The 22269-nt window shown below is 39.3% G+C and overlaps 1 protein-coding gene and 1 long non-coding RNA gene across 2 annotated transcripts; one reads left to right on the forward strand and one right to left on the reverse strand.

The window, feature by feature from the left end:
* The first annotated feature begins 463 nt into the window (after positions 1–463).
* LOC113081269 (uncharacterized) lies at positions 464–1327 on the forward strand. Its single transcript, XR_003282149.1, has 3 exons — positions 464–811; positions 1088–1176; positions 1263–1327. It is a non-coding gene; the product is annotated as an uncharacterized LOC113081269 (long non-coding RNA).
* A 2032-nt stretch (positions 1328–3359) lies between these two features.
* On the reverse strand, positions 3360–21968 carry LOC113081267 (uncharacterized). The gene is made up of 9 exons (XM_026253340.1): positions 21901–21968; positions 21753–21788; positions 21352–21613; positions 16293–16438; positions 9797–10076; positions 9556–9695; positions 9140–9231; positions 8973–9069; positions 3360–3791 (listed from the first exon to the last, which is right to left on the reverse strand). Exons 1-9 carry the CDS (start codon positions 21941–21943, stop codon positions 3763–3765), a joined length of 1125 nt encoding a protein of 374 aa, XP_026109125.1. The 5' UTR covers positions 21944–21968; the 3' UTR covers positions 3360–3762.
* Between the last annotated feature and the right edge of the window lie 301 nt (positions 21969–22269).

Here is a 22269-nt window from a genome sequence, read left to right on the forward strand (position 1 = left end):
ACGAGCGATCTTTTACAAAGCCTCGTTTATTGCCATCGTCAACGTGATTAGCTTCGTTAGCTAGCTAAGTTACTGTACGAACAGCACGAACAGCAGAAGTATGTGAAGCGGGACTGCATTTAAGAGAGGTTTAACTTTATGCAATTTCACGTCAAAGGTTGTTTTTTTTTTTCTTACTCCTTTAAAATAACTAAGAATTTGATTAAAATCTGATAAATTCTGTGTATTGTGTTGTTGCCTCATTTCTGTATTTGCCTTTATCACATAATTTTCTGTAGAAGGGTATGTATTAATAAAATAAAAATAAAAATCATATTTACATTTTGCTTGCATCATAAAAAAAACATGTTTTCGGATCAGACATTTGTTGTGAAGCAAGAAAGGGCGTCAACTTAAATATTTTTTTCTTTTTTCAGTCATTGAGAAATTTTGCGTGCCACCTAATGCAAAAGTTAAATACAAGGATGCAACAGGGACAGAAGTCGATGCAGAAATATTCAGCGACCTCATTGGACAAGGCAATGTGGTGCTGACTGTTTTCTCAAATGATGGTGAGCTTTATTGAATGTTTATGTTGTGTTATCAAGCAACTCTGGATAAATATGATAAATTGGCTATTTCTGATTCTTGTGCTGGTCATCACAATATTTGTAATATTTTAATACTTTATTTAGAATTTTAAGACTCTTTGTCTTCTATATCTGAGAAGTCTGAAAAAAGCAACAGTTCAAGTGCATCGACTGTAATCTTTCATGAGTTCCCTAACAAGAAACAAAGAAAAGAGGACACATCTGCACTGTCTGCAAAACAGGTTAGAACAAAGCTTTTTATGTCATTTTGTGTCCTAAAGGTTCTGTTCACCCAGAAATGAAAATTATCCAAAATATATATATAAAAAAAAAATTAACCCCTTTGAGTCTGTGTTAATTCATGAATCACCAAGGTCATTTTTTATTTTAATTTATTATTATTAACTTTATATATATATATATATATATATATATATATATATATATATATATATATATATATAAATTAGCTGCATGACCATTGTATAATTTAAGACCAATTTGATATCTTCTCTTAGGCAACTCCCTACTTAAGCTATCAGAGAACAGTATGCTCTTGGCATAGTGATAGTGTTCCCTCAAAGATCCATATTCCAAGAAAGGCTACGTAAGTCATCGTCTGCATGACCCTTTCATGTTATAATTGCAATGTTACGATATCGATATCTGACATAGAAATGTGATTCTTTTAAGGAACACTTTTATGATGCTGCAAGCAACATAGGATACATTGCTTGGCATATGAAAACAGTCCACAGTTAGATTAGACGAGGATCTTTGCCACTAGACAGCCCTCATGCCAAAACGCTACTAATATTGAAGGGCAACTTGATGGGAGTTCTTGCAGAGAGGCCATTTCTTTGCTCAGCCAAACCACAGAGAATTCCCTAATATTCCAAAAGATGAGAGAGACCTTTCAGCATCACCAAGAGCTTATTAAAGATCCAGGCTCTAGTGTTGATATCCTCTCCACCTTCCCATGATTCATAGATACAAAAGGCCTGGTAAGTTTGGAATAACATGTTTTCACAAGAATGCAATTTGAGAATATTGTTTATAGTTTAATATCTTCTTAAAGGTTGGTCAAGACTTCACTCTCCTGTTTGACACCCAGACATCCTCCAGGCTGCTTCAGAAGAGGGACACATTCTTCAGGCCAAATGTCAATAAAGACACCAAGCATCTTACTTCAACAGCACAGATTAGTCAGTTTTTGCTCTCAGCAGAATGTCCTGAAGGAAGTGACCTTCATGAGACAAGTAAGTCGTATTTGATTTGCTTGTTTTTACACATCTGCTATATTTGCAGTTACAGTTACAATATATTTGTTTTGATGAAAAAAAAAAAAAAAAAAAAAATTAGGAACTTCAGAACCTATGAGATTGGATGTTTTCCGGATTAACAAATAAATAACTTGCACTACATAAAATCTTTAAAAACACTACATTAACCAGGTGAATGTTTAAAATGCTTTCTATTCTTCAACTTAAAATATTTAATTAGAAGGTTTAGAATAATTCATGTGTTGTTGTTGTTTTTTTGTTTAGTTTTTTCTTCATGTGAATTTCGTCTCTAGTTTACGACCGGGAAATGGCATCCCTTCTTTAACTGATACATCTCCTTCCACCATCACCAGGAGCATTGAAGTCTCCAAAAACAGTCCATGTTATGCTGCTGAAAGACTTGTAATCTTTCATAAGGTATTGACATTTTAATATTGTGTTTTGGTTTGCTCTAACATGGAGATTTAAAATCATTCAGCCGTTGAGTTTCTTTGAACAGTCACTTTTATACTGTTGTTTTTTCTAACTGGACATTATGTTTGTGTCTAATATTCAATGTTCATTTTTAATTTTAGTCATGCTGCAGTTTGGAGGAGCCCCTCAACAACATCCAGCATCAGCATCCCTACCTCCTTGCTGTTGGACGCCAGAAAAGCAAGACTGAGTGCTTCTACATCATCTTGGATAAGCATCTCATCCCATGCCAGGCAAACCGCTCCCTTGGAGCAATTGTTGAACTTTTCGAGGCACATTTTGTGTTAAATTTGTCCTATGATGGTGCATTTCTGAACTTTTTTACACATTCCTGCAGACAACAGTGTATAACATTGATGAAAGTAAAATGGAGTCTCCCAGGGTTAGAGATTTGAGAGCAGTATGATGTTGACAGAATGCACATTTATTTGATAAAAAGAGCACCCAGACAGTCAACAGTTGATTTCATATTTAAGAGGTGGGAATTACAAATAAACAAGTCATTGTCAAATATTTTGTGTGCTGTTGTTTATTTAACACTATTTTGTAGATCTTTGGAGACTGTACAGATTTAACCACCTAAAACATCCAACTCTGAACAGTGTTGTTTTTCTGTATCCCTTTTAATGTTATTTTAACACTTTTTTTGGAGTCAAATTAGGAACTCCGGCATTGTGTTAAATATTTAACTATTTTGAAAGTGTTATTTTAACTCCGGAGAGTGTGGAGGCACGTCCTGATTTTGCCAAGTTCGATGTGTTCCTAGGTCAACATATTTTGTTGACCCTGGAACAACATTTTACTCCAAAAATATATTCTTAACCATATCCCTACACCTAAACCTAACCTTAACCATGAGTAATCCCTAAAATCAGAGGAAATGATAGATGAATGACACTGATGTACAAGCACCAAACACTGATTTTAAGCATAAACTTCACAAAATCTATAAACTGGTTCTTCAAATCTGATTGGTTAATCACAATGTTGTTCCAGGGTCAACAACGATGTTGTCCCAGGAACATGTCTCACTTGGTAAAATCAGGTTGTGCAGTGTGGAGCTATATAAACTCTGAAGAAAGTGTTGAAATCAACTCTGTGAGAGTTAATTTAACACTGGACTTTTTGCTATGTACCAATCCCTGTCCAGTTTGTCCATTTTAAAGTTAAAAAAATATTGTTATATGACGAAAAATCTGAGTCATACCTGTCGCCGCTGTTTCCCTGGTAGAGTATCACAACCAGAAATGCCACCAGAGCCGCGCAATTAGATGAAACGAACCGCATTGTCCTTTCAAAGTCCAACTGAGCCGACAACCAAAATAAAATAAAAATATGAAGGTTTCTTTGGTGACGTGTAGTCTTGTGGTACTCCAAATCTTTTCACAGAGCGCTGCCCGACACCATGATGCAAAAAAGAGGGATCCACGCTGACGTCAAACCGCGTCCCGCACAGAAAGAAAATCTAAACAAAAACAAACAGAAAAGGATCAGTGCCAGAACAACAAACAGCGACCGATTTTTTCAAAAACGCTAGTTTATTCACGAGGCCACAAGCGTTGATGAAATAAGCACTTTCCTTAGCGAAGTAGAGCCTAATACAGTATTGTTCAAAATAATAGCAGTACAATGTGACTAACCAGAATAATCAAGGTTTTTAGTATATTTTTTATTGCTACGTGGCAAACAAGTTACCAGTAGGTTCAGTAGATTCTCAGAAAACAAATGAGACCCAGCATTCATGATATGCACGCTCTTAAGGCTGTGCAATTGGGCAATTAGTTGAATTAGTTGAAAGGGGTGTGTTCAAAAAAATAGCAGTGTGGCATTCAATCACTGAGGTCATCAATTTTGTGAAGAAACAGGTGTGAATCAGGTGGCCCCTATTTAAGGATGAAGCCAACACTTGTTGAACATGCATTTGAAAGCTGAGAAAAATGGATCGTTCAAGACATTGTTCAGAAGAACAGCGTACTTTGATTAAAAAGTTGATTAGAGAGGGGAAAACCTATAAAGAGGTGCAAAAAATGATAGGCTGTTCAGCTAAAATGATCTCCAATGCCTTAAAATGGAGAGCAAAACCAGAGAGACGTGGAAGAAAACGGAAGACAACCATCAAAATGGATAGAAGAATAACCAGAATGGCAAAGGCTCAGCCAATGATCACCTCCAGGATGATCAAAGACAGTCTGGAGTTACCTGTAAGTACTGTGACAGTTAGAAGACGTCTGTGTGAAGCTAATCTATTTTCAAGAATCCCCCGAAAAGTCCCTCTGTTAAAAAAAAGGCATGTGCAGAAGAGGTTACAATTTGCCAAAGAACACATCAACTGGCCTAAAGAGAAATGGAGGAACATTTTGTGGACTGATGAGAGTAAAATTGTTCTTTTTGGGTCCAAGGGCCACAGGCAGTTTGTGAGACGACCCCCAAACTCTGAATTCAAGCCACAGTACACAGTGAAGACAGTGAAGCATGGAGGTGCAAGCATCATGATATGGGCATGTTTCTCCTACTATGGTGTTGGGCCTATTTATCGCATACCAGGAATCATGGATCAGTTTGCATATGTTAAAATACTTGAAGAGGTCATGTTGCCCTATGCTGAAGAGGACATGCCCTTGAAATGGTTGTTTCAACAAGACAATGACCCAAAACACACTAGTAAACGGGCAAAGTCTTGGTTCCAAACCAACAAAATTAATGTTATGGAGTGGCCAGCCCAATCTCCAGACCTTAATCCAATTGAGAACTTGTGGGGTGATATCAAAAATGCTGTTTCTGAAGCAAAACCAAGAAATGTGAATGAATTGTGGAATGTTGTTAAAGAATCATGGAGTGGAATAACAGCTGAGAGGTGCCACAAGTTGGTTGACTCCATGCCACACAGATGTCAAGCAGTTTTAAAAAAACTGTGGTCATACAACTAAATATTAGTTTAGTGATTCACAGGATTGCTAAATCCCCCCCAAAAAAATGTTTGTACAAAATAGTTTTGAGTTTGTACAGTCAAAGGTAGACACTGCTATTTTTTTGAACACACCCCTTTCAACTAATTGCCCAATTGCACAGCCTTAAGAGCGTGCATATCATGAATGCTGGGTCTTGTTTGTTTTCTGAGAATCTACTGAACCTACTGGTAACTTGTTTGCCACGTAGCAATAAAAAATATACTAAAAACCTTGATTATTCTGGTTAGTCACATTGTACTGCTATTATTTTGAACAATACTGTACATTTAATCCAGTGGGTCGGCGTCTTCCCTTCGTTAGTAAAGATAAAGATATCCCAGCACGATCAACAATCTCTTCCGTTGGTGGAGATATAAAACCACACGCGATCAACAAACAATCCCCGGTTTGTCTTAACATAAGACGGCGAACTCCATAGGTAAAAAGTAGAAACACAAAACAAGTAAAAATTATCTTTGACATAAATTTAAGACAAGCTAAAACGTGCCACACACAAATGTAGACATGCTGCCATCTTGGTTTTACTAAAGGAGGACTCACTGTGTTTTGTGTGAACCCTTGGTATTTCTAACTGACTCGATCCTAATGATCTGAGTGCTCTGTTAGATTTATATTCAGTGAGTATCTCTGCAAAATATTTTGGCCCTAGGTCTTTGAGTGATTTATATATGAGTAAAAGTACTTTAAAATCAATCCTAAATGTAACTGGAAGCCGGTGTAAGGACCTGAGGACTGGTGTGATATGCTCAGATTTTCTGGTTCTAGTCAGAATCCTGGCAGCAGTGTTCTGGATGAGCTGCAGCTGTCTAATGGTCTTTTTGGGAAGGCCAGTGAGGAGACCATTACAATAGTCCACCCTGCTGGTGATAAAGGAATGAACAAGTTTCTCCAAGTCTTGGCTGGAAATAAAACATCTAATTCTTGCAATGTTTTTTAGATGATAGTATGCTGATTTAGTTACTGCTTTGACATGACTACTGAAACTAAGGTCTGTCTCCAGAATCACACCAAGATTCCTGACTTGATTTGTAGTTGTTTGACCACTAGTCAAAGTATGCATTCATACTAAAAACTTCATTTTTGTTTCCAAATGCAATGACTTCAGATTTTCCCTTGTTTAACTGAAAAAAGTTCTGGCACCTCCAACTACTAATTTAATCAATGCATTGTCAGAAGGAGTCAATGAGGCTGTAATCATTTGGAGATATAGGTTAATCTGGGTATCATCAGCATAGCTGTGATAGGCAATTTGGTTCTTTCTCATTATTTTACTTAGTGGAAACATATACAGGCTAAACAAGAGCGGTGCAATAATTTACCCTTGTGGAACTCTGCATGTCATGGACGTCCACAAATGACTTATGCTGGAACCTCCTGGAAATGCGATTGGGCTAGTTTTGGACTAGTTTTGAGATGCAACTGGGCAGGATTTGTTTTGAAAACCTGGCAACCCTGATCTGAATGCACATGCTGGAGATATACTTCTAATTACAGGAGCATCTTTACTGATGAGATGCGAGTGAAAATCGCATTCGATTTTTTGCACAGCCCTATGTCAAACGCAGCACTGAGATCTAGCAATACCAGCACCGATATTTTGCAAAGTCAGAATTTAAGCGAATATCATTTATTATCTTAATGAGTGCTGTCTCTGTGCTGTGATCCGGTCGGAAACCAGATTGAAAAGTTTCCAGGTATCCATTTGAGTTTAAGTATTTGTTCAGCTGATTAAAGACAACCTTTTCTCTAATTTTGCCTATAAAAATAAGATTAGATATTGGTCTAACATTGCTCAAAATTGTGTTATCAAGATTGCTCTTTTTCAGGAGGGGCTTTACAACTGCAGTTTTTAGGGAGTTTGGAAATGTCCCAGAAAGAAGTGAGGCGTTCAACACTTCTAAAAGATCTGCTTCTAAACAGTTAAGCACACTTTTGAAAAAAGATGTGGCAAGTGTGTTAAGACAACAGGTTGATGATTTTAGTTGCTGCACTATGTCTTCCAAAAGTTTGCTATCAATTGCTTCAAAAGTAGACATAGTATCTTTTTGATATAGTGGCCGAATCTGTCTGACCTCTGCATTGCTTGAGGATGTGCTAATCGCCTTCCTGATATTGATTTCTTTCTACCTGTGGCTAGTTTCACATTAAAAACATGAAGGCTGTCCCCCCAGTCAGATTCCCAGTGAAATGCTTTCAGACAGCAAATGCAATTTGTATTTTTTTATTTTTTTTTATTCCTTATTGTGTTTTTTTTCTGTTGCTGTCATTATTTTGCACTGCGGAGCTTCTGTCACAAAAACAAATTCCTCGTATGTGTGAACATACCTGGCAATAAAACTTATAACCTATAAATTCTGATTCTGATTCATAGAAGCTATAGCGAATTTTAAGTTTCTTCTTCCACCATATCCGCTCGGCTTTTCTTCATTGTCTTTTCAAAGTCTGAACTGCTGTTGATCTGAAAACCTGATGAACTGATTTCTGTCTGTTTGTTTTGAAACTGACTATTATTGGATGTGGACTATTATTAATGTAAGACATGATCATTTTACCAGACAGTGCATTATGGATATTAATTTATCGAGATACAGTACACTGTATGGTCAAAGGTCGTTTAAATATTTAGGTGCAAAAGAATGGAATATGCTGCCTTTAGATATAAAGGAATTAAAGTATACATAAAATAAAAAAAATATGAAATACTCTAAAATGTTGGACCTTTTGAGATGATGTCAGACTGACCCTAAGGCATGAGCCTAAACACACCCCTCCAACTGTCAGTGCCCCGTCAGCATTGACAGCGCGTGGAGGAAATAAATCAAACAAACCAAGCCCTCTGCTTTCCTCATTCAGTATTCAGTTTTCCTAGGAAGTACGTCAAAATACAGAAGTAAAATTGGACTTCAACTAATTTTTAGGTTTTTTTTTTTTAAATAAGGGTGAAGAGACTATTTTTAGATAGGATGTCTTAAAATGTATAAGGAATTGTTGATCTGTTTGTTATTTTTTGGGAGTGAGCAGATTTTTGACTATTTTCTTCTCTCTTTTTTAAAGGAAGGACCACAATGGAAATAAGTTACTGTAACTTTATTGTGTTGTCCTTGACAAGAAGGTTGTAACAGTCTTAAAGAAATGTGTAATAGTTACATACTCAAGATATTTAATTGAATTGAACATTTAAGCACAGTTTTTGACCAAAACAATAGTCTGTGTGTAACCTCAGATGGAATCCTGCAGGCCAGATCAAAAAAGATTTCTTCAGATCGTATTCTACACCCATGCTGTGAACCATGTAATATATTATCATTAATAATAAAACTGTCATAAAAGCAAATGTTGTTGTTGATCAACACAGCTTCCTAGAAATAAGTTTGTTTCAGTTTTCATGTACAACTTTATTGTAATCAACATTGAGGATTGGAGAATATTTGAGTTTGTAAATAAAGAAACATCAAAGCTGATCCGAAGAGAGTTTAGTTTTCCCCATCATCATCATCATCATCATCATCATCATCATCATCATCATCTCTTTTTTACAGCACATTGAGCTGCCGATAAAACAGTTAATTAACATCATAAAAATCACTTTCCAGTTCATTTGTAATATATGCATTTTCATTTGAATTCAAAATCAACATTCCTTTTCAGTTTTCCAGTGTTTGTATGAACACACTCACCTGGGGCAGCTTCCTTCCGCATCACTTCCTGTTCTGGCGGTTGAGTCCATTGCAGCTTCACGTCAGAAAACCCTCGTTCCACCAAAACAGACTGGAGCTGAAATGAGCAGATCTCTTAAAAGTGCTCTCAGTGAGCTCAGATATCTGTGTTTCCTGAGCTCTCTCACCTGTGACAGGAGCTGGACTCTCACCGCAGGATCAGACAGACTCCAACTGGACTTCAGTTTCATCTTCAGGAAAGTTCTCTTCAGTAAAGGACCTGAAAGGGCACATGAGAGTGAACATACAGAGAATGAATGGAATTCGGTGTTATTGGAGGTTGTATTGTGATCCCCAAAAATCTTGAATAAAAATACATAATGCAAAACAATAACAACAAAAAGACTATTAAATTCAATTAAATTCAATTAAATACAATAAGACATGGTTTAGTGACAAATACAAATGAGTTTCATGTAGTGAATCACTTAAAGCTGAGAGCATGCAACTGTTTTAGTTTCACATTTTCAACTAATAAATTGCTTTTTTTTTTTAAATGAAGCTGTTAATAGTTTCCCAAAACATTAAATCTGTTTGATCACACCTTCTCCATAGACCTCCACCTCACAGAGAGTAAGAAACCTTGAATCTCCAGGAATGATCAGATTCACGTATCGACCCTCCATATCGTTACAAATGTAGGTGGAGGAAACACCAGCTGGAATGCTAGAAATCACAGTGCATCTAAAGAGAATCAAAGAAAACATTATTTAGACTTCTAGTCTTTCTTTATGTGTGTTTTCAGGGATTTTTATGGATATTAAGCCACTGAAAGAGGATCTCACATGGGATTGTTGTTGCCGTTGTTCTCCAGAGAGTTTCCGATGCGAATCTCCGCTCCATTTATTCGTTCAGGACAGCAGTCTAGTCTGTTTGTGATTACGACTATACTTACTCTGTAAATATAACGCAGATCCACCCTCCACCATGGGTTAGTCTGAACATTGGTTGAGGAACATGCTGATGACGGTTGTGTGAATCCTGGATTGAAATCAATGGCCTGTTCACTGATCCAGCTGCCAAAGGTTGACGACTGTGTGACGTTTTTTCCTGTTGCCAAATTACCTGGAAGATGTCATAGTGTAAAGAAATGGTTTTAGTCGACATATTTTATACTCTAACTTTTATGAGGGGAGATTTTCTTTAATCAGGCATCTTAGACTGATTTAATGTCCTATACACCTGAATGGAGAAATCCTGAAAACTATTAACCTGTAAAAGGTCATACTGATGAAGATCTTTTGAAGATACTCCTCTGGTGCTGATACAGGATGGCTGCCTCCGTGACGAGCTCAACAATTGTTTTTGTGTTTTTGTTAGTTTGTCCTGACTTTAGTTATAATCTTGCAATCAGTTTCACCAGGGATGAACTGCTGAACGTTCGGCAGAACACATCACAAGATATTTTTCCGGATTTCAATTATTCAGACATTTTACTGAACGTTGTTATCAGAGGAGCAGCGGCGCTGATCAAACATTTCAGGACGCGCAGATGGGGGGAGCAAGTGGGAGCGCTCGTCAGACTTCTGCTCTCTCGGACAAATAAGGATTTCTCACACTCTGCTGCTCTGTGTTTCATGGAAACTTGGCTGAATGACGCCCTACCAGACAGCTTGCTCCATCTGCCGGACTTTCAGCTGTTCAGAGTGGACCGTGAAGCAGAATCAATGGGGAAATCGCGTGGCGGCGGGATTCTGTTTGTCACCGCCTCGGGAGTTTCACTCGTTCATTCTGGTCAGTGTTTACATTCCTCCACAAGCACACGTAAGCCTGGCTTTACAGAAACTCGCTGATCAGATCACAGAGACAGAACAACAACACCTGGACTCTGTTTTAATAATTCTCGGGGGCTTTAATAAAGCCAATCTCTCACGTGAACTGCCAAAATATAGAAAGAATGTTACTTGTCCCACACGAGACAGTAATATATTGGATCAATGTTACACCACAATAAATTCTGATGACCTTCTGGTTCATCTTTTACCGACCTACAGGCATAAACTAAAAATCAGCTAAACCTGCATCAAGGACTGTAAAAAGATGGACTAAAGAAGCAGAGCAGGATTTACAATCTTGTTTTGACCTCACTGATTGGAGTGTTTTTGAAGCTGCTGCCACCGATCTGGATGAACTCACAGAGACCGTAACATCATATATCAGTTTCTGTGAGGATATGTGTATTCCTACAAAGACTCAACTAATTTACAATAATGATAAACCATGGTTCACTGCAAAACTCAGACAGCTCCGTCAGGCCAAAGAAGATGCTTACAGGAAGGGGGACAATGTCTTAGATAGACAGGTTAAATACACACTGGAAAAGGAGATCAGAGTGACAAAGAGGAAATATTCTGGAAAAATTAGGACTCAGTTCACTTCCAACAACTCAGCATCAGTGTGGAAAAGTCTGAAAGAGATTACTAACTACAAGACACCACCCCCAGTACTGTGGAGAATCAACGACTGGCAGACGATCTGAACGAGTTTTACTGCAGGTTTGAAAGAACACCCATCACTTGCCCTGAACGCCTCTCCACACAACCGTTTACACCATTAACAGCTCCTGCAACCCATCCTGAACACCTCTCCAATCAAGCACTCTCACCATTCTCACCTCCTGCATCCCCCCTCTCCCCCACACCTGCATTTCAGATCAGCGAGGATGCGGTGCGCCAGGTCTTCCGGAAGCAGAAAAGGAAAAAAGCACCAGGCCCAGATTGTGTTACACCAGCCTGTCTGAAATCCTGTGCTGACCAGCTGGCCCCCATCTTCACACAGATCTTCAACAGATCGCTGGAGCTGTGCGAAGTCCCTTCATTCTTCAAACGTTCCACCATCATCCCCATCCCTAAGAAACCCAAAATTACAGGACTAAATGACTACAGGCCTGTGGCTCTAACGTCTGTAGTCATGAAGTCATTTGAAAAACTGGTGCTGGCCCACATGAAGGACATCACTGGACCCTTGCTGGATCCTCTTCAGTTTGCCTACAGAGCAAACAGGTCTGTGGACGATGCAGTAAACATTGGACTGCATTATGTTCTGCAACACCTAGACAGACCGGGGACTTATGTGAGGATCCTGTTTGTGGACTTCAGCTCGGCCTTCAACACGATCATCCCAAACCTCCTCCTGCCCAAACTAAATCAGTTCTCCATGCCCACCTCCATCTGTCAGTGGATCAACAGCTTCCTGACAGACAGGCAGCAGCTAGTGAGGTTGGGAAAATACACATCCAGCACCCCTACAATCAGCACCGGAGCTCCCCAGGGCTGTGTACTCTCACCACTGCTCTTCTCCCTGTACACTAATGATTGCACATCTAAGGACCCCTCTGTCAAGCTCCTGAAGTTTGCAGACGACACCACACTCATCGGCCTCTAGGGGTGGTTAATCTGTCTGATTTCCCGATTCGATTCGATTACGATTATTGAAGTCCCGATTCGATTACAGTCGATTTTCGATTATTAACGATTCTCGATTAACGATTATTGATTTTCCATTTCACAACAGTAAGTAGTAAACAAACTGTGTAAATCATTACTAATAAATGGTAGAAACAAACCGAATGCATGTAGCGGTTGGGATTTTCAGTTTACTACATGCAGCAGGCACTCTGATTCCATGTATGGGGCACATATATATTATTCATATGACACACAAACACAAGTAGACAAGACCTTTTTAGTTCAAAATCTATGCCCCGTGTCACATCGCCTCTGCTTCTGCTATGAGCAGCGCGGCCAGATCTGCCTCGCGCACGCGCCGAGTGTGCACAGCTCGGACTACTGTCAGGGTCATTGCGACTCCCCACCTTGCCTCCTAACTGTCCTATGAATACTTCGACCTTGTTTAACATACCCACTGGCATTAGACAAAGTCTTCACTACAATACTGTCGCCGCGATTGCGGAGAGGTGCGGTCAGAAGACAAATATACATGTCTAGCGCGGAAAAAATCTCCCGCCTCGTCCCCGCGACACTAACACGCCTGCTAATTTCGCAATGAACACTCCGACCCCTGCAAACATTGTTCACACCTCTGACATTTGGCAAAGGACCATTTACATTGGGCAAAGGATTCACCGTTTGTGCTTGGTGTACTTTCACTTTCAATATCTCCGTCATCTTCTGAATACAGATATTCCCCTTCAGAATCAGTGTCCGCGAATAGAAGTCCCAACACTTCATTGCGGGTTTATTGAAGCTTTATTGATGCCATTAGATAATAATAAAAATAATAATGATAATAATAATAATAATCTAATGCCAATACTCGCTGACGTTGACAACATTGGTCAGATAAAATGGCTCACTCTCACACTAGCTCCGCTTTTTTTTTCGCACTGATTCAATGCGCTCTCGAAGATTTTGTTAAGGAGCATTACGTTTTTTTGAGTCAGAGATTAAGTATTACATGTCTGCTATCTGGTGCAGGGGAGGTCGCGTGAAATTTGACACCCTATTTGACAAAATCGGCCGTTTTATTCAGTGCCGCATCTTGTCGAGTAAACTCGACCATGGCGCCAAGAGGGTTAGAGCTCCTGCCATGAAAACCAAAATAAATCCACCCGCTTGCTTTGAGCCCAGATGGAGCTGGGTGGTTCGGTTGGTTGCTCGCTCCTGGTTTTTCCATTTTACACACCTGTTCTGGCTGCTTGCTAACTGGAACTGGGCCCGTTCGTGACGTACAACTCCCGGTATAATTTTTTTTACAAAATAAAATAATGCAAAAAAAAAAAAAAAAATCGATTTTTGAAAATGTAATAATCGATTCATACTCGTCCATAACATACTCGCGATTAATCAATAATCGATTTTTTTCACCACCCCTATCGGCCTCATTCAGGACGAGTCTGCTTACAGACAGGAGTTTAAAGAGCTGGCTGTCTGGTGCACTCTCAACAACCTGGAGCTTAACACCCTCAAAACAGTGGAGATGATGGTGGACTTCAGGAGAAACCCCCCTGCTCTCCCCCCACTCACCATCATGAACAGCACTGTGACTGCAGTGGAGTCATTCAGGTTCCTGGGCACCACTATCTCTCAGGACCTGAAGTGGGACCTTCACATTGACTCCATCGTGAAAAAGGCCCAGCAGAGGTTGTACTTCCTTCACCAGCTGAGGAAGTTTAACCTGCCATAGGAGCTGCTGAAACAGTTCTACTCCACCATCATCGAATCCATCCTCTGCTCTTCAGTAACTGTCTGGTTCAGCTCAGCTTCTAAATCTGACCTCAGAAGACTACAGAGGGTAGTCCGGACTGCTGAGCGAATCAGCGGTGCAACCCTCCCTTCTATTCAAGAACTGTACTTATCCAGTGTGAGCAAAAGGGCTGTCAAAATCACTCTGGACCCCTCACATCCAGCACACTCCCTCTTTGAACTGTTGCCATCTGGTCGACGCTACAGAGCACTGAGCACCAGAACAACCAGACACAGGACCAGTTTCTTCCTTCAGGCAATACATCTAATGAACAACTGATATCTAATGAACAACTGATAATAACTGTGGAACACACTACACTTTAAATTTATATACACATACAGTTATTTATCTATCACACATCCTTAGTGTACACTTAAATTTTGCACATAATGTACCTGTACATACATGACTGCTTTGTGTAATATAGCTGCATACAATTCTCAATTTGTATATTGTCATTCCTTGCCTACTTTTTGTATTTTTTATTATTTTATTATGTGTTTTTTGTTCTGTCGCTGTCATTCTGTTGTACTGTAGAGCTTCTATCATGAAAACATATTCCTTGTATGTGTAAACATACCTGGCAATAAAGCTCATTCTGATTCTGATTCTGAAAACTCAAAAACTGCCTGCCACACATGCATTTAAATAACATTTAAAATTAGCAACAAAATCTGACATGAACTGACCCATAAATGTTGTGATATGCTCAAATAACATTATAAAAGCTTTTATTCCAAGCAGGTCCAGTCAATGTGAATGTGTATCCTGTCTCAGGAGTAACGACAGCTGCAGTGACGTGATGATGACTTTACCAGCTGGGACTGACTCATTTATTTGGAACTATATTAAAAACCACTTTAATGAAATAAGAATATCTTAAAGGTCCCATTCTTCATGAATCCCATGTTTTAAACTTTAGTTAGTGTATAATGTTGTTGTTAGAGTATAAATAATATATGTAAAATTCTACAGTTCAAAGCTCAATGCCAAGCGAGATATTTTATTTAACAGAATTCGCCTACAAAAAACGACCCATTTAGACTAGATCCCTCTAGTTCCTGCAGTAATGATGTCACTAAAACTTTTTTGACTAACCTCTACCAACAGGAATACACAAAAAGGGGGAGTGGTCTTGTTGCACTCCAACGGAGAAGAGGAACGGCTGCGTTTGTGTTTGTCGCCATGTCGTCAAAACGCTGTTATTTTTTCATTTCATTTTCATTTCCAAACACATTTGTTTGGGCTTCCTAGGGATGCTGTACTTAGAGATCAATGGTTAAAATTTATGTTTTACTCGGTTCACAAAATTATAATCTACATGTAAATCTATTTGCAGCACATTTTGCTGAGGACAGCGAGCTTCCTCAATCTCAATCAGTTTATTGCCGGATTCGCACAAAGATTATTCTTTAAAGATGGAGCAGTTCCCTCTTTGTCTGGAGAAGGCGTTATTTATGGACCACAACCGGTAAGTGTATTTTATTATTTAAGTTGGTGCGTTTAACAGTTTCTGTAACTTATTACACAAAGGGCAATGCTGTTTAGTTTTGTTAACTAGATTTTAGGGCTATGCAACAAAATCGAATGCGATTTTTATGCGCATCTCGTCAGTAAAAACGCTCCTGTGATTATAGAGTAAGTACATCCAGCACGTGCATTCTTTTACTGTCTATGGTTCAGATCATGATTGCCAGGTTTTCAAAACAAATCCTGCCCACTTGTTTCTCAAAACTAGCCCAATCGCGTCTCCAGGAGGGCAGCATGCTCTAAGCTGCTGTCAAATCACCACTGGCACAATCAGAACTCGTTACGTGTTTCTGAAGGAGGGACTTTATAGAACAAGGAAGTCATCAGCCCGTTTTTTATGACAGTGAAAACAGCGGTATATAGATAGGTGAAATGTGTGAAAAATACTGTTTTTTTACACGCGAAACATGAACACATGTTATATTGCACACTCTAAGCACAATCAAAGCTTCAAAAAAGCACGAAAAACGGCACCTTTAAAAAGTCAAATTTGCATGGAAAGTGTTTAGACCAGATTGTTAATAGCTCTGAATTTTTTTTTACCTGGAAAAATCACATAGACTCCAACTTCACAGAGAGTAAGAATCCTTGAAGTTCCAGGAATATTGACAAAAACATAACGTCCCTCCATTCCATGACACGAGTAGCTGTAAGTAGCTCCTGCTGGGATAGTAGAAACTACAGCACATCTGGAGAAAGACGAAAGAGTGATGATTAACTCTTTCTTTTATAACAGAATAAATACTTTATATAATTCAATATTTCGTCCAACTTATGTGCCATACATGATGATTTGCATTATTTTTATTCATTATTAGCAGTATTAGTAGTAGTATTTTGCAGCTAAGCAAATGTGAAATTATTTGTCATTACAATGAAGCATTATTATTACTATTATTTATTATAATAAATAAAGTTTTTCTACTTTTATCTTCTTCTTTTTTTTCTTAAAGTTTAGACTGTGTGACGGTTCAGAGAGAAATGGCGTGTCATCGCTTCCGTGTCCAAACGCTCTATCACATACCACAAGAAAACAAAAAGGTGCTAATTTATACTCACAATGTGATATAATTCTACCGTATTTCTAATCCTAACCTTTAACTCCATACTGAAATCCCAGAGAGTCAGACAATGAAAATCTAAATCTAAATAAATATAAAAAATTATTTGAGTTTGGGACGCTGTGAGCATGGAGACTGTAGTGTGCAACGTAAGTTTGAAAATGTTTACTTTAAATGTTTAATGTGAATAAACAGTGCCCATAAACGGGCAAGTCTTATGACGAGGGATGAATAGGTGTTTCTGAATGGCAGTTTGCTATTTTATTTTTATGTAGTACAAACATTACACATTACACATTATCTGCTGACGCAGGTTTCCTCATGTTACTGATGCACCTACACAATACACAGTCAATACACAGTTTTAATGCACTTATGCACATTAAGGAAATGCTATTTTATTTAAGAACAATTGTTTGAAAAGTTATGATATTAATAGAATGGTATTTAATTTCAATAAAATATGCCCACTGCTCCGGGTGAGTGTCCAAGGTGTGTGTGTTCACTGCTGTGTGTGCACTTTGGGTTAAATGCAGGGCACAAATTCTGAGTATGGGTCACCACACTTGGCTGTATGCCATGTCACTTTCACGTTCACTGTCACTTTGATTTTGTTTATAATTTATTATTGAGCTCACAATTAGAATTTTGCTAATATTTCAGAAATAAATTCAAATTTAGATTTTCAGCCATTTTGACAGCCCTAGAATTCAATAGTATTTGATTGTTTGATTTCTGCCAGCTATTATAGTTTGTTTAGGGTTAAGAGTTACAAGTTCAGGAGCGAGTTCAGCTTCCTGCCTGATGGATGAAGCTGTCCTTCAGTCTGCTGGTCCTGGCCTGAAGACTCCGCAGTCTCCTCCCTGATGGCAGCAGACTGAAGAAGCTGTGTGACGGGTGTGTGGGATCAGCTGTGATGCAGTGGGCTTTACTGGTGAGATGGGTTCCATAAATGTCCTGGAGGGAGTGGAGAGAGACACCAATGATCTTTCTCAGCTGCTCTCACTATGCGGTTGTAGAGTCTTCAGGCATGACGCATTGCAGGCGCCATACCACACAGTGATTCAGCTCGACAGGATGCTCTCGATAGTGCCTCTGTAGAAGGTGTACATGATGGGGGGTGGGGCTCTGGCTCTCCTCAGTTTGCGGAGGAAGTAAAGACGTTGCTGTGATTTCTTGGCCAGTGCTGCTGTGTTGTCGGTCCAGGAGAGGTCCTCTGTGATGTGCATACCCAGGAACTTGGTGCTGCTCACTCTCTCCACAGGAACATGCTGAGTGTGCGCTCTCCTGTCTTCTGTTCCGTGTCTGTTGTGAGCGCGTTCAAATGATTCAGTACGATTTGGTGAACTAGCGGCAAATCAGTACGATTTGGACAGTTGAGTCCCAGCTGGACCAGTTTGTAAATGAGCTGTTGAGGTATGATTGTGTTGAATGCTGAACTGAAGTGTATGAACAGCATTCTGACATATGAGTCCTTTTTGTCTGTATGCGAGAGGACCGATATGTAAACTGGAAGGGGTCAAAGGAGGGGTGAGGGCAGACTTGATACCATATGACTAGCTGTTCAAAGCACTTCATGAGGATGGGAGTAAGTGCAACAGGATGGTAGTCATTGAAGCAGGATGGAGATGACTTATTCGGGACTGGAATGATGGTGGTAGTTTTAAAACATGTGGGAACAGCTGCCTGACTCAGTGAGATGTTGAAAATGTCTGTGAAGACATCAGTGAGTTCTGCTGCACAGTCTCTCAGTACATGCCCAGGGATGTTGTCAGGACCCAGAGCTTTGTGTGCATTGAACCTGTTGAGGGATCTCTTCACGCTGTCTGGGGTCAGCGTCATCACCTGGTCGCCGGGAGGAGGTGGAGTCTTCTGTGCAGTGGTGCTGTTTTGTTGCTTAAAGCGAGCGAAGAAGGTGTTCAGCTCATTCAGCAGAGAGATGTTGCTGTCACAGGTCTGCGGTGGGGGCTTGTAGTCCGTAATGGTCTGTATCCCCTGCCACAGGCTCCTAGTCTCTGCTGTTACTGAATTGATGGGTTCTCCTCCTGGAGTACTGTCTCTTAGCCTCTCTGATGCCGCGGGACAGGTTGGACCTAGCTGTCCTCAGGCTCACCTTATCTCCAGCTCTGAAGGCAGTGTTCCGTGTCTTCAGGAATCTGCAGAACTCCCTTGTCATCCACTGCTTCTGGTTGACCCGCACAGTGATGGTCTTTGTGACTGTTACATCATCAATACACTTGTTGATGTAGGCAGTGACAGTCTCTGAGTACTCCTGGACGTCAGTGGTGGCAGCCTGCTTAAACATATTCCAGTCAGTATTGTCAAAGCAGTCTTGAAGAGCATCTGATGACCCTTCCGGCCACACTTGCGCATTTATTTGTTTGTGAACTGGTTTGGTGACTTTAATGAGTGGTCTGTATGCAGGCATTAGCATGACAATGATGTGGTCCGAGGCACCAAGGTGGGGGAGTGGAAGAGCTGTGTGGTGTAAACAAAGTCCAAAATGTTTTTACCTCTTGTTGGAAAGTTGGTGTATTTTTTGGAAACAGTCTTTAAGTCTGCATGGTTGAAATCCGCAGCTATAATGAGAAAAGCATCAGAGTGTGCTGTCTGCTACTCACTAATGTGCTGGTACAATTCATTTAGTGCATCGTTCCTATTGCTGTTGTTGGAGTTTGGAGGAATGTAAACAGCAACGAGCAAAATGGCTGTATAATCCCTCGGTAGATAGAACAGCCGGCACTTAATAATCATAAACTCCACCAGGGGTGAGCAGTGTTTTCAGATGACAAAAGCATTGCGGCACCACGCGTCATTAATGTAAAAACAAAGCCCGCCACCGTGGGTTTTTCCTCCCCCGACGAGAGCTCTGTCCGCTCGATAGCACGTCAGCTGGTTGAGCTGAATAGCGCAGTCTGGAACGCTGTTGATAAGCCATGTTTCCGTGAACACAAAAACACTACAGTCTCTTACAGTCCTCTGAGTTGAGCATAGTAATCGGATGTAGTGCAGTTTATTGTCCAAAGAGTGTACATATGCACATTTTCCATTGAGTGTTTCATATCTGTATTGGAAGATGTTTTAAAATACTTTTTCTGTCCTTAGCAACGGAATGTTTACCTTTTGTCTTTATATGTCAATGAGCTGTGGGATAGTTGAGCATACTCTATATTTTCTAGCTATGTTTGAGTTGATTATGCTATGCTGTTTAATGAGGCTGGCAACTAACATGATTGAACACAAAAGGGACCAAGCCAGCCATTGTTTCCTTGTAATTAATACGCATTTCTTCATTGTTTTGGTGGTTTGTTTGTTTGGGGATGCCATCATCAGGGGGTGGCGTAGTCAGACTGTAAAGAAGGTTGCCTGCTTGACAGGTACCGCATTAGGGATGTTCATTTCAGTTATTTTTCCTAACAGACAACCGACGCTCGTTAAACGATTATTAACTATTAACCAACAAGATTATTTTAAATTGGAATTGAAATAAAATAGAATAAGTGTCTCTGACCCATTAAAAATACTAACATTTGTTTCCCAGGGATTAAGTTTACATGCGCAAAAAACAGCAAACAACAGAACATGAAGATTCACATGGTCCTCATATCAGATCACACACACGCAGCGCTTCTCCAACATAACAAAGCTAGGTTATTTATAGCAAATAAATAGGCCTATACGGGAAATATATTTTTACTTGAGAAATGTGGAGTTTCGGTTCATTTTTGTGCTACCGTGAAAGGAAACCAGACAGCTGAAAGCGGCACCCTAAGATTTGTTTTTATTGTGAATCTACCCAAATAAAGGCAAAGCATTTACAATTCCGATTATCCTTATGGGTAAAAGGAGAAGTTACTTCCAAAAATTTCTAAAAAAATTAAAGTGATTACACTGGCGCTGCATGCATACACAAAGTTAAGCTTTGCTATTTTATAATAAATAATAATCAAATATGAATACATTGCAAATACGAAAACATTTGATTTTGTGTCGAATGAGAGACCCAACGTTGGTTTCAGTTTCGTTGGTTTCAGAATTTGTTTTGGCTTTTCGTTTATGTTGCTAAAACTTCTTATAGGCTATTTTTTATTATTGTTCTTTTTTAAATAGACTACTGTTAATTGAAAGGATTTGTTGTAGTGTGAGGGGAACTAAAATATCATAGCTATGTTTACAGTGTTTAAACAATTTATTTATACAAGTAGCTTATTTTAACAATGCAGCAAACCTAATATTTTGATAAATTACTGAAAATAAATAAATAAATGACTTTTTAAACCGTTTAACTGATTGAGCTCTGGCGCACAGTCTTTTTAGTGTTCATAACGTAGGGCTATCTCAGCGTGTTATATTTTACAGTTTGTCAATTTATATAAGATTTTGTAGGATTTGCAGATACATGTGTGCCCCTTGAAAGCCTGAAAGCACAGAGAACACAGAGCCCAACTCCCCCAACCCACATAACAGATCCCCTGTACGTTTATGAAGCTACTGACCGACTGACCAAAATCACAATATACGAATAAATCAGAGAGACTCACACTGGGTTGCTGGAAACATTTGAAGAAACATTCCCAACCCGAATCTCTGCTCCGTTTATCCTGCTTTCACAGCAGTCGCCTCTGTTAGTGATGGTTACTCTGTTCACACTGTACGTCTTCATCAGATCAAGTCTCCACCACGGGTCAGTTTGCCACGCAGTACAACTACAGATGTTGCTCAACCCATCCAGAGCGTATTGGACATACCAGTATTGGTCATATGTTGTCGACTGAACAGCGGTTCCCCATGTTGCTACATTCACTGGAATGTGTTCAAATGAAAAACTGATACAATTATTTAAAGCCCTGCTGGACTATTTAAGCCCATGGGTTTTCACCATATGTTTGGATATAAACTCACTAACAAAAAAATAAATAGAGTATAATTCACAAAATCTCACCTTCTTTTTCTGCCTTCGTTTGAACTGAGAAAAAGCCTTAAAATGAGAAACACAGAATGATTATTAAGTGTTTCTCTGTCTGAAAGATGAAGGTGAAAGCAGACTGAAGGTCATTAAGAAGATATTAAACAGATTGTGTTTTACTTACCCAGTAAAAAACACAGACTCTTGTAGAATCCACTCATGTTCATTTCAGGTGGTTTGTGATTCTTTCTGCTTTCATTTCAGGAAGTTTGAATGAATGTTTTCCCTGAGAGAAACACATTAGTTTAATTTTACATCAGAGTCACATGATACTGTCTCCCCTCCCACTTTTCACTTTGACTGGTGCTGGAAAAATGTTTACACACACACACAAACACACACAAATAAGTAATTTGCATCTTTTAGCAAAAAAAAAAAAGTGAACACATTTTCACAAAAAAAAACAAAAAACTATAACTTGGAACGTCAACGTTTAGTGATTAATGATATTAAAATGTCAGTGTTGGAATTGTGGCGGACACTTTTATCTGAA

This window comes from Carassius auratus, unplaced genomic scaffold (genome assembly GCF_003368295.1).
Source record: "Carassius auratus strain Wakin unplaced genomic scaffold, ASM336829v1 scaf_tig00033549, whole genome shotgun sequence".
Classification (NCBI taxonomy): domain Eukaryota; kingdom Metazoa; phylum Chordata; class Actinopteri; order Cypriniformes; family Cyprinidae; genus Carassius; species Carassius auratus.